Below are 13240 nucleotides of genomic sequence, written 5' to 3'. Positions count from 1 at the left end.
CCAATATGCTAATTCATTAATATAATAATAATAATAATACTAATACCCTTTATTATTATTACTATATTACAAGTTAATAATAATAATAATAATTCTGAATCATTGGCTCCATCCAGTTATTCATGCTCACTTATTAAAAATATCCACACCAAAGGAAGGATTAAAATTTATTTCCAGTGTAGGACCTTTTAAATTTCTCAACTGTAACAACCTCATTATAAATAATGAAAACATTCACTCCAAAATATAATGCACATGGAGCACATTCAGAATGACATTTTCTCCTGAAAACCCTTACTCCATAATGGTGGTAATAAAAATAATTTACTTGTGTAAACACATATAGTACAGTGTCCCGTTTCCTCTCCCTGCTCTTATGTAATCAAATGCTACAAGCTAATGTTATTATCCAACTGAGACAGACAACATGAGGACAAACACAATACTTAATACTGTTAAGGAATTAGTTCATACATGAACCACCAGATGGAGCCACTTGAACTCGTTGAAGTTCAACGAGTTCAACGTTGAACAACTTGAAGTTGTTTGAACTCGACAAATCCTCGCTTGAGGATCAGCATTTCCGTGCAAAAGAGTGCTGTTTCTCCACACAAACATCAGCAGTTCTTGCTGTTAAAGGACTAGAAAATGCACACACGTGTTTCCCAGTACATCTGTGCAGACTAATATGGCTTTAGTCAGAGGCTACTGGAGGAGCTGAGAGCTGGCGCATTGGTATTGGGTTCAGCCGCCCCCTCTGTGCCCATTGATACTGTCTGTGCAGAAAATACTGACCCGTCCACAGTCATGCATATACTGAACACAGGGTGACTACATGAGACGTCTATGTACACAGCATCACAAGATCACATGCATTATGATGCGAAGTCCAAAGATGGAAGGGGAGAATGAGCTGATTACACATACAGGAGACTGGTATTCTCATGAAACTATACAACAACAACAACAACAACAACAAAAACACCAATAAATTGAGCTGCATCAGGCCCAGAACAGGCCCGGTTGTCAAACCAAGCAAATCCGTGACTCATTATCGAAAAACCTTGTGATTATGGATGACATGTCAAAACATGCCATTAAAATCCACAGTACCATTCTGCAAGTAGACAATGTTCTGAGAAATAAAATGGTTATTTAAAAAAAATATTTTTTAAAACTGGATAAAATTACATCCATGAGGAATGCAAAAAAAAAAAAAAAAAGAACAAAACAGTCTGAGACAAAAGAAGTTAATCCTACTTTTGTTTCCGTTGAAATTAGGTTTCTGGAATGAAACATCACTGCAATAGTTACTGAGGGTTTATTGTGAAGAAAGGAGAAGCTCAAAGAACAGCTTTGATCTGGAGGCATTAAATCACTTCTCAGCTACCACCACAGACCAGAAACTGAGGGCATTTTCACACTTTTTTCAACACTATTTTGGTATACTTTTGGTAAGAGTTTGGAATGTTTGGTGAAGACGTTTTTTAAATTCACACTCTGGACCAGAAAGCTTGGTCTGTAGTTTGCAGAGACAGACTGCACCGTGTGTGAAAGTGATATACCCTTTAGTATACAGAAGAGACTGAAGACTTTCTTAATACATAGAACAAAGAAAGCAACTCAACCAAGTGACTCACAGAAATGATTCATTATTTTGGTATACAAGCAAGCAGCTTCAACCAGAGTTTGGAACAAAGGTAAAGAAAATCTAACATTATAAATCATACATCAAAGCTACAGTCTGTAGCTACAGGTTTGTTTGTTTGTTTGTTTGTTTTTAATTAGTCCAAGTCAAGGTAAAAATACTTTATAATATGATGCTCCTGAGCTGCTGTGAAAAGTCCTGACAATCATGTAATATTAATTTATAGTGCTTTGTCAGGATTGTGGGTTCAGAATTGACGAGAAATTTGTATGTATAGGTCATAAGCCTGCTCAGGCATGTCAAACATCATTGCACCCAAACTTTGGGTATGAAGTAAGTCTGGGTACATGGTGAGTAGCAGGAGTCAGCAGCCAATCAGGAGTCAATGACGCTAACAATGTCTTATGCATTCATAGCATAGGTGGATTGAAGTGGAAAATATATCAAATCCAAGATACCAATCCAGTGGTTCAACTGCTCTGATGCAGACACAATTATTGCACTGGTGCTTCTCTAAAATTTGTGCAATTTCTCTGCAGGTTTTGGAAATTACTGTTGGCGCAATACCTTCCACCAAACAAGCCCAGAATCAATCATGGTGGGTACAGGTGTTTGAGCAAAGTGTGAAAATGCCATAAGAGGACTTTCTGTAAGGACAATCACAGGTAAACTGGGCTTAAGGTAATCTAACATTAGATCTAACAAAACAATATAGCAAGAGACAAAAAACCGCCACCCTCTGCTCTGAGGTAAACAACCTCATTAATAATAAACAGAAGCTTAGATATATGGATTTTCAACATTGTAAAAAGTATTCAGATGAGTGGCTACTAGTGATAACTTTGGGACAAGTTCCATTTGCTGGCATGTCTGTAGCTAGAAGCAGCTCTTCAGCACATCCCTGATGAAGATGGGAGACGAAAATTGGATGTTGGATTGGAGAGGTTCTTGCAGACTCCTACAGGTTATTGCACTGAGGAACCAGAGATGACATGGGAAGAGAAGGGGAAACACAAGAGAACAAGTCAGCCCTTTAAAGTCCCTGCCAGTAAGGTGGAGAGGGGACTCAGCAAAACATGACCCCTGCTGGCTGCCGTTCTGGCAGAAAACACTCCACCATTCTTTTGACGAGGTGTCTGGTTTCCTTAGTCCGAAGGTTGCAGGTTGAAGGCTTTTTTGTGTTCAGGCAGAAGGGAATGACTTCTCTGACGGACATGCACATGCAGGTTCCGCCCACACACCCCTGCTCACAGTGGCATTGCTATTCCATTCCATTGCGCAGCATCTGATTGGCCGCAATAAGCATAACACTGATGATGAAGGCCATGGCAAAGGCGCAGATCAGACTCTTGCGCACACACGTCTGTCGATTCTTCTTTGTTGGATGGACTGCGGTGAACAAAGAAGACAAACACAACTTTCACTTATCAGTCAGCAGAACAGTTGCGATGGCCACAAACAAATGTGTGACTATACTGTATACAATTCTTCCAGTTCACAGTATAAATAGGATGATGGTAGGGTTGGGGAAATGATAGTCCACTTTCTCCCATGGCTGCATGAGTGCTTCGTGTTGATTTAAAAAAAAAAAAAAATGTACCTTTGGAATACACAATGAGACAGACTGTATGGCGGCTCACCCTGTAATCATCCCCTTCCTCCTCTGTGTCTCTTGTGGCCCTGTTACTGTGATGGCACACTAGCTCTGTGTGTGTGTGTGTGTGTGTGTGTGTGTGTGTGTGTGTGTGTGTTGTAGCCCAATTTATACAAAACCTTTTGATTTTCCATACAATAATTACTATTCCACAGGTTAATAACACTATTTTACAGGCAATAAATTCTAGGTTTAGTAATAGAATAAAACACGATGGCTGTACTGTTATAAGAAAATAATAAATGAATTAGAGTCACTATGTTCCCAATTTTGGTCATTTTCCAATAACAGCACATTCCAAAGTGTTTATTCCTCTTACACCACAACAATTTGCCAACAATTACAATGTTTCATTTATTAACAAATGACATGGACTATCCATTCAGAGTTACTTTTGGATGTTAGTTCCTGTTATCACTTACTTTACAGCAGCTATAAATATACCTTCACGGTCTCTTTAAATTCATACGAATAAGAACATAAATATATGCTCCATAAATATGAAATAAATGTCTCCTTACATTAAGTACAATATGAGCAATTACATCAACAATTTCTTTGTGAAATAACATTTTAATTCAGTTTATTATTAGGCTTTGATTATGTGGCGCATCCACCAGACAGGTCACTATGAATTATGTGTTACTACAGAAACTAAAATATCACATCAAGCGCATTAATATGCTTGATGTGATATGATGCGCTGTGACATGAATTCCTCATTATCTTATGACCAATCAAATTCAAGACTTCCACAGCACTATGGCAGAAGTATAATTGACTCATAATGTGCCATATATGTAACTCATCACATCTCTCATCAATATTCTTGACATTATTTTGCTATGTTTATTATGTAATACTCACAGGTTAGTGTAAAAAAGGATCAGGTTATTGGAATTTACTGTTCTAAAGTGTCATAATACAGTGCCTTGCAAAAGTATTCAAACCCCTTGAACTTTTTCACATTTTTCCACCTTACAACCACAAACTTAAAAGTTTTTTTATTGAGATTTTATGTGATAGACCAACACAGAGTAGCACATAACTGTGAAGTGAAACGAAAATGATAAATGGTCTTCAAAATTTTAAACAAATAAAAATCTGAAAAATGTGGTGTGCATTAGTATTCAGCCCCCCTGCGTCAATACTTTGTAGAGCCACCTTCTGCTGCAATTGCAGCTGCAAGTCTTTTGTGGTATGTCTCTACCAGCTTTGCACATCTAGACACTGAAATTTTTGCCCATTCTTCTTTGCAAAATAGCTCAAGCTCAGCCAGATTGGATGGAGAGCGTCTGTGAACAGCAATTTTCAAGTCTTGCCACAGATACTCAATGGGATTTAGGTCTGGACTTTGACTGGGCCATTCTAACACATGAATATTCTTTGATCTAAACCATTCCATTGTAGCTCTGGCTGTATGTTTAGGGTCATTGTCTTGCTGGAAGGTGAATCTCATTCCCAGTCTCAAGTCTTTTGCAGCCTCCAACAGGTTTTCTTCCAGGATTGCCCTGTATTTAGCTCCATCCATCTTCCCATCAACTCTGACCAGCTTCCCTGTCCCTGCTGAAGAAAAGCATCCTCATAGCATGATGCTGCCACCACCATGTTTCACAGTGGGGATGGTGTGTGCAGGGTGATGAGCAGTGTTAGTTTTCCGCCACACATAGCGCTTTGCATTTAGGACAAAAAGTTCAACTTTGGTCTCATCTGACCAAAGTGCCTTCTTCCACATGTTTGCTGTGTCCCCTACATGGCTTCTTATGCCTGTCTTTCAACAATGGCTTTCTTCTTGCCACTCTTCCAAAAAAGCCAGATTTGTGGAGTGTATGACTTATAGTTGTCCTGTGCACAGATTCTCCCACCTGAGCTGTGGATTTCTGCAGCTTCTCCAGAGTGATCATGGGCCTCTTGGCTGCTTCTCTGACATTCTCTAACAATTCCTTGCTCGCTCTGTCAGTTTAGGTGGACGGCCATGTCTTGGTAGGTTTGCAGCTGTGCCATACTTTTTCCATTTTTGAATGATGGATTGAACAGTGCTTCTTGAGATGTTCAGAGCTTGGGATATTTTTTTTTTTATAACCTAACCCTGCTTTAAACTTCTCCAGAACTTTATCCCTGACCTGTCTGGTGAGTTCTTTGGTCTTCATGATGCTGTTTGTTCTTCAGTGTTCTCTAACAAACCACTGAGGCCTTCACAGAACAAGTGTATTTATGCTGAGAGTAAATTACACACAGTAGGACTCTATTAACTAATTAGATGACTTCTGAAGGCAATTGATTGCACTGGATTGTATTTAGAGGTATCAGAGTACAGGGGGCTGAATACTAATGCACATCACATTTTTCAGATTTTTGTTTGTTTAAAATTTTGAAGACCATTTATCATTTTCATTTCACTTCACAATTATGTGCTACTCTGTGTTGGTCTATCACATAAAATCTCAATAAAAAACTTTTAAGTTCATGGTTGTAAGGTGGAAAAATCTGAAAAAGTTCAAGGGGTATGAATACTTTTGCAAGGCACTGTAAATGATTGATGGCAACAAACATGAACATGGATGTCCAACATGAGGTGTGTAAAGGTGTGTGAGGTGTGTAAAGGTGTGTGAGCCCATGAGCCCAAAAATGCAGAATTAACTTCAGAAAATTTCAAGGTCAGTTAACACTGCATGCTCTGTGTTATGTGCGTCTAGATTATATGAGGATGTTAACTTCAAGACTTGTCAACAATTGTCCACAGAAGACACTCTATATTTCTGGATCTAGGTTTTATAATATCATACAAGTGTCTCAGGCAGCTGTGACCTCCATCATGTACCATATTCACTCACTTTATAATAGAAAAACCTAAAAAAAAAAAAAGTTGCCTTCACAATTATGCTTAAAGGAAAAAAAGTGTGTGTGTGTGTGTGTGTGTGTGTGTGTGTGTGTGTGTGTGTGTTAAATATTGGAAACTTGGTGAATCCAATTTCATAACTGCTCCAGGAACACTTTTGTATTGAAATAATTTTTATGACTTTTGTTTAGAAGGACCTTCAGTTTGACAGAAGGGAAACAAGCCTCTGATTCATAAATATGGAAAAGTTTCATGCCTAGAGAAGTTTACTTCTTTATTTCCTTCCTTGTGTTTTAATGACTCGGGAAAAGCGCCAGATTGTTCTGCCTCAAGCTGCTGAGTGGTCGATTCATTCTGTATTTTCATAAGGACGTACACCATTAAAAAGCCAGCCCTCCACAAGCTAGTGCAATACAAATGCTTATTTTATTTACATTTTTTTGTTTTGTTTCATTTCATTTCTGTTTGTTTTGTCTTTCTTCAATTCAACCTAGAAGAGTCATTTTCACTCACTGAATGACAAACTGGCTGATTAATTTTTTCGGGATCTGTCGCAGGATACCCTACAGTAAAACCATGGACCAGCGAAGTTCATGCACTGCCTGAGAGTAGAATGGTTGGAACAAAAACTATTCAGCTATGAATAAGGACATGAGTGTGTATTTTGTTGATAATGTACAAAAGAAAACATTTTACCGCTGTTGGCAGTTTACTATTCATCCATTATCTGTAGCCGCTTATCCTGTTCTACAGGGTAGCAGGCAAGCTGGAGCCAATCCCAGCTGGCTATGGGTGAGAGGTGGGGTACACCCTGGACAAGTCGCCAGGTTATCGCAGGGCTGACACAGAGACAAACAATGAGACAAACAACCATTCACACTCACATTCACACCTACGGTCAATTTAGAGCCACCAATTAGCCTAACCTGAATGTCTTTGGACTGTGGGGGAAACCGGAGCACCCGGACGAAACCCACGCAGCCATGGGGAGAACATGCAAACTCCACGCAGAAAGGCCCTCGCCGGCAACTAGGCTCGAACCCAGAACCTTCTTGCTGTGAGGCGACAGTGCTAAACACTACACCACTGTGTTGCCCTGCAGTTTACTATGGTAATACTAAATTATTACAACAAGGAACCTTCTAAACATGGAATTCCATAGTCCATCCAGGATGTGGAAAAGAGTTTTTGTCAGAATACAGCTAAGGAAAAAAAAAAGCTGTGATAGTATTTGTGGCAATAGAAAACATATTACTATGACAAAGCATCATAGATGCTAATTAAACCTAATAACCCAAGCAGGGCTTTAGACTAACTTTTATCAGAACCATGCCAAAACATACCATATTACACTTCTTTCATTTACAATAGAGTTACATTTATTTCTCAATTTAATTTTCATTCTGGATCATAAGATAGGAGTGTGTGTTTCCATCTATTTTCTTTTAAATCCTCTCAAGCTATTGGTGTAAACAGGGCCAGCGTGTGTCCATCCCTCCATTGCCCTTATGCCATTGACCACCTCCTTGCCAAGCTGTCCTCTTGGGACTAGAGCTTCACTCTGGATCAGAGGACAGGAGCATGTGTGTCCCTTCAATTACATCACATCAGCCAGCACTACCAGGTAGAGAGCACATGTGCCTCTTCCTTGTGCACCCATCTGCAGCCCCACCAAGTTGCTGACTTGGCACCACAGTTTCATTCAGGTTCACAACATAAGAACATTGGTGCCTCAGGAGTGCGTGTCCTCATTGTGCCCCCATCAGTATCCCCACTGAGTAGCATATTCGACACCACAGTTTTGTTCAGATTCAAAGGATAGGGTGGTTCATATTCTAGGAGTGTTTGTCCAGCTCCACAACCTGTGGCTACCTGGAATTGAGCTAGCTCATAGTGGCAGCTGTAGCCACACTAGCATACTAGAGCTTGCTGAACCGAAGAACTGAAGCATGTATTTGCTTCTACATTTGCTATGAAACCTTGCTCAATAGACTAGGACACTTCTAATGGATTACATTCATGCAGTCAGTGCCTGAATCTCCTGGACAGCCACCAGCTGTGTACCTTGATAATAACCTAATCAGGCCACTAGCCACAAACCTACAGGCATGTTGCTGGCTAACATGCAGTACAAAACCAAGAAATGCACTCTCTCTGAGCCTGGATCAGATATAGCTCAGTTAAAAATTTAGGACTGAAAGCACACACTATCACTCATGCTTGATAGCTCAGGGACTGGCACAGTCCACAGTGCTGGAAGCATTTACAAGCGAACCTGCAAGGTCTGTCCTGCATGCCTGGGCTGTCCTTTAGGCCTGTGGCCAAAAAGGACATTCGGAATTGTGAAGCCAACTAAAAAAATAAACTGACTACATGGCACCAATTGGGTCGAATCAACACTCTGATGTCCTCTAAAGGCCCTCAGAGGCCTCATCAGAGCTACAAACATACATATGAAGCAAGGGTATAGGTACGAAATAGGGCCCTTACAAATGCCTGGGGGTTTCTTGTCCATCCTGTGCATCAGGCCCTAAGTGGCATACCTACCCACATCAAAAGAATCCCACAGAGTCTGCCACTGAGGAAAGGTGCTGTCAGAGGGATGCTTTATGGCTAAAAACACTGTCCACTGAGCAATGTCTCTACAAGGACAGTGGTTCTTGATGATCATGTCACAGTAGTACAAAATCCAGTTGCATCATTGATACCAGACCATCTCAAGGCTTAAGGCCTTACCAGTTTCAGACTCACAATGCTTGCCAATGTGGATTGAGGATGTTGGGATTGTTGGCTGTAATCATGACTGTGATTCCCTTAGGCTTGTTGGAAGCAAGGGGCTGTAAGAGATTAGCCATTGGCCTGCAGATGAACCCCAGGCTCCATCAATCAAGAGACACATTTTTACCTCAGCAAAGGGGGCATGGACCCTGACCCAATGGATATGCAAAGCTTTTCTCACAAAAGGGCAATGCCTAGATGTGGTTTCCTATCTGAGAGAAACGTTACCATGGATACTTCTCTCACTAGACTAGGAACAGTGTTGTGTCACAAGGGGCATATAGACCCTCAATGTAAGATCAGAACTCAACTGTCTGCTAGAATTCAGGTTGGCCTTCCTGACCCTCAGGTTCTTCCTACCTGCTCTAAAATGCTGTGATGTTCTGATCTGTTTGAGCAATTGAGTGATGGCCAGGTACATAAATCATCAGGGTAGCAGGAGGTTGAAAACACTAATTTCCTTACACAGAACTATGGACCTGGGAATGACGAGTGTGACCCTAGTGGTTGCAATGCCATGGAAACTCCCTCCAGGTGAAACACTAGATGGCACCAGATGACACCACAGGCAGAAAAACTGTACTTGTGGGGTTCTCCTATCAGACTGCTGGGCGCTCGATGACTGCATTGTAGAGGAAATGGTCCTGAATGCTGTAACTCCTAGTATGTGGGCTTTGTATGCTCTAAAATTGGAACTTGTAGAACATTGTGTGCACCTGGGCTCATAAGCCCATCCACCACATTTCTCCAAGAGCCAGGTATGGGATCTCTTCCAGCTCTAAACGCCTGGTTGGAGTTTTATAAGAATTGTAGCTGGCAATTACCTAAGCTTAAATGGTGGGAGAACTGCATGCCTTGTTTTTTTGTAAGCTTTCCAAAGTAAGGTAAGGATAGCAAAAAGTTACCGTTATATACAGCTGAGTTATCGGTTTGCATGCTGTACATAGCCAAACAATATCAACTGCAAGTTGCAAGTGGACTATTTATTTCTCACAAAGTACTTGGCAATTAAAATATTGACAGTGGAGCACCTTATATATGGTGTTATTTAATAATTAATTTTAAAAAGCATGTGTTTGCCTCCTTCTGCACGCACACGCCGACCCCTCAAATATATCATATTCTATTAATATTAATATTAATATTATGTGAGGTTCAGTTAGCTTTGCACAGAAACAGTCGTTAGAAATGTCCTTCAAAGGGCTACTTTTTACTTTTATACTCTGAGTACAATTCAGAGCCTGTACTATTCTACTTTTACATGAGTATGAAGTTGAATCAGGACTTGTACTTTCATCAGGGTCTTTTTTTGTTTGTTTTTTACACAAGTATCTGTCCTTCTACTTAAATAATGAATGTGTGTACTTTTGTAACCTCTAGAAGCAGGTGATGGACCTTGCAGCATTCTACGAAAGACAATCTGCAGAGTGTTCCCTGCCCTGTCTAATTTAATATTCATTTATCTGTTACCTTAATAAATTTTAGATGTTGTGTGTTAATACCTGCAATGTTATCACACTGAAAGTCTTTGTAAGTTGGTAGCGATTCCTTGTAAGCATTTTATAACTTCTATTAATGTCTCATAAAGTACTAATAATGTGCTATAACTAATTTCTTGATAACATAATCATGTTGCGGCAACATGCACAAGTTTATTCAGAGATGGTCGTGGCAAGGGAAGTGACCTCACCTCCCTCAAACTCTGTATGGCAGTTCCCTGAATTCTCATTCAGGCTCTCCTCCTCATTAATGATAATGTTCTCAATGTCCTTCATTGTGAGGTGATCCCGGAAGGCATGAAACAGGATGTGCTTGAGTTCCTCCAGTGTTATCCTCTGCATGTCAAACTGAAAAAAAAGCAGAACAACATAAGGAAAATTATTTTTATTAAACCTTAAATCTTTGGACACTTTATTTATATTAAAAGAGAATCATTGCGGCGGCACGGTGATGTAGTGGTTAGCTCTGTCGCCTCACAGCAAGAAGGTCCGGGTTTGAGCCCCGTGGCCAGTGAGGGCCTTTCTGTGCGGAGTTTGCATGTTCTCCCCGTGTCTGCATGGGTTTCCTCCAGGTGCTCCGGTTTCCCCCACAGTCCAAAGACAGTTAGGTTAACTGGTGACTCTAAATTGACCGTAGGTGTGAATGTGAGTTGTCTGTGTCTATGTGTCAGCCCTGTGATGACCTGGTGACTTGTCCAGGGTGTACCCCGCCTTTCGTCCGTAGTCAGCTGGGATAGGCTCCAGCTTGCCTGCGACCCTGTAGAACAGGATAAAGCGGCTAGAGATAATGAGATGAGAATCATTGCAGCTTAATGTGAATATGCCACACACTGTATATATTTATACCTGAAGATTAAAATATGTTTTTAAAATCAATAGGTTCTTAGATGTCCTTCATTCATAATGTCCATACATTGAGGTAATGCTGTTTAAAGCAGTACGTTAAAGGTGACTTTTTCTGGTTAAATGAAGAAGCAATGATCCTTGTAATGAAAGTTTCCTGTTTGCCTTCTGGTTTGCTTTTCTTTTGCTTTATGTGTACTCTCCGTTTCTTGAGATACGGGTCATAAAATGCAAGTCTGGTCTTTCCTGATGAGAGCTGAGATTGTTCTGGGCTTTTCAAGAGACAGAATACTCAGCAACATTTATTTGGTTGGTTGGTTGGTTGGATGGATGGATGGATGGATGGATGGATGGATGGATGGATGGATAGATCTATCTATCTATCTATCTATCTATCTATCTATCTATTGTATATAATAGCCCTATTCCACAACTGTAGTAATCCATATTATGTCAAGAAGCACTCAAATAAAGAGAAACATCCATCATTACTTACATGACATGAAGTATCTTTTTCATTTATAAAATAAAGACAAACCATTGAATTAGGAGGTGTGTCCAAACTTTTGACTGTTACTGTACATTGATTGCAGTTGGGGATAGATGGATAGAGTGGCACACTGGTCTATTATCTGTTCTCTACTCTTTATTTTAATCTCTGAAGTAGACAAACACAGTTGCACTGAACTTTCTACATAATCACATCTCTTGAGTGGTTTCATGAGGCTGAGACCTGGAACTGAGCTTTCAGAGTTATCACTGCACTCCACCAGACTCATGCTGAGAGAGAGAGAGAGAGAGAGAGAGAGCGCAAATAAAAAAAAAAACCTATTAGTCCTGGAGTGGATGACTAGTGTCTGCCCACTTGCCAGCATCCACCCGTTATCATCTATTACATCAAAACAATTCCACTGGTCTAAGAAAGTCATGAAAACCAAGTGGGACTTAAGTTATTTTCATTTCTTGTCTTTTTGGCACAATAAATAACTGGATATTTTCCCAGCACATACTAATGTATGTAAAATTTTAGATGGCACCTTTTTTTCTAATATAGGCTGTACATAAGTCATTGCAATAGAAATCAACAAATGGAACAGACAATGGCTGCAATGCCCAAAATTAAAAGCGAGGTGTAGTGTCTAACCCTGGGACTAATGTACTGTGATAGAATGTTATTGACTGTTCTGCATGCTAAGCTTAGTGGGATTAAGGCCACTCTTATTGGCATACATTGACTTGTCCCTGTAAAACAGTCAAAGGGTTATTGATATATGCCTCAGTGTGTGTGTGTGTGAGAGAGAGAGAGAGAGAGAGAGAGAGAGAGAGAGAGGTGACTTAGCAATCAGTTTCATTTGTACTCTGATTTCATTTTTAGTGTTTTAAATGAATGCACATTATCACTACCTGTGTATAAATTATTACTAAACATTCATACTGAAATGGCATTCTTCACTCTTAAATATCTGGACTGGTTTAAATTTCATTTTATTACCCTGGCATCTTTTTTTATATCGCTACAGTAGCATTTACCAGGCAGCAGTGTAATTTTCTTCATTTATTTTTAGATGAAAGATCATTTTTTTCTATTTTTATTCTACAATAACTCAAACCACACAGAGGAAAATGGGAACATCAGCAGGGACACCTAGACTTTCGATTTTACTTCATAACTTGGACGGTTGCAATAAGCATGCTTCAATCACATGTGTTTTTGCTTCAGTTAAAAGTGTCCAGCAAACAGAGTGCATGGCATTATAGTGACTGTAGAATTATATAAAGTTTAAAGACTGACACAGAAAGTGTAGCTGTTACAGTATGTTTATGCAGTGGAGGTTTGTTTTCAGACTTCCTCATCGTTTCTCAGGTTTCTTCCTCATGTCGTCTGAGGGAGTTTTTCCTTGCCACCGTCGCCACAGGCTTGCTCATTGGGGATAAATTAGGGATAAAATCAGCTCAGGTTTAAAGACTTTAATTTTCTG

General features: G+C 39.9%; 1 protein-coding gene across 1 annotated transcript in view; it reads right to left on the bottom strand.

The window, feature by feature from the left end:
- Positions 1 to 2909: 2909 nt before the first annotated feature.
- The window catches only part of caln1 (calneuron 1), a 188127-nt gene continuing 177796 nt past the window's right edge, over positions 2910 to 13240 (bottom strand). Inside the window, exons 4-5 of the mRNA XM_060898012.1 lie at positions 10610 to 10766; positions 2910 to 3037 (exon numbers count right to left, since the gene is read on the bottom strand). Of these exons, the coding sequence (XP_060753995.1) occupies positions 2910 to 3037; positions 10610 to 10766 (285 nt within the window). The remainder of the gene's footprint in view (positions 3038 to 10609; positions 10767 to 13240) is intronic.

This window comes from Neoarius graeffei, chromosome 17 (assembly GCF_027579695.1).
Source record: "Neoarius graeffei isolate fNeoGra1 chromosome 17, fNeoGra1.pri, whole genome shotgun sequence".
NCBI classification, from domain to species: domain Eukaryota; kingdom Metazoa; phylum Chordata; class Actinopteri; order Siluriformes; family Ariidae; genus Neoarius; species Neoarius graeffei.
This window is presented reverse-complemented; position numbering and strand designations above follow the sequence as displayed.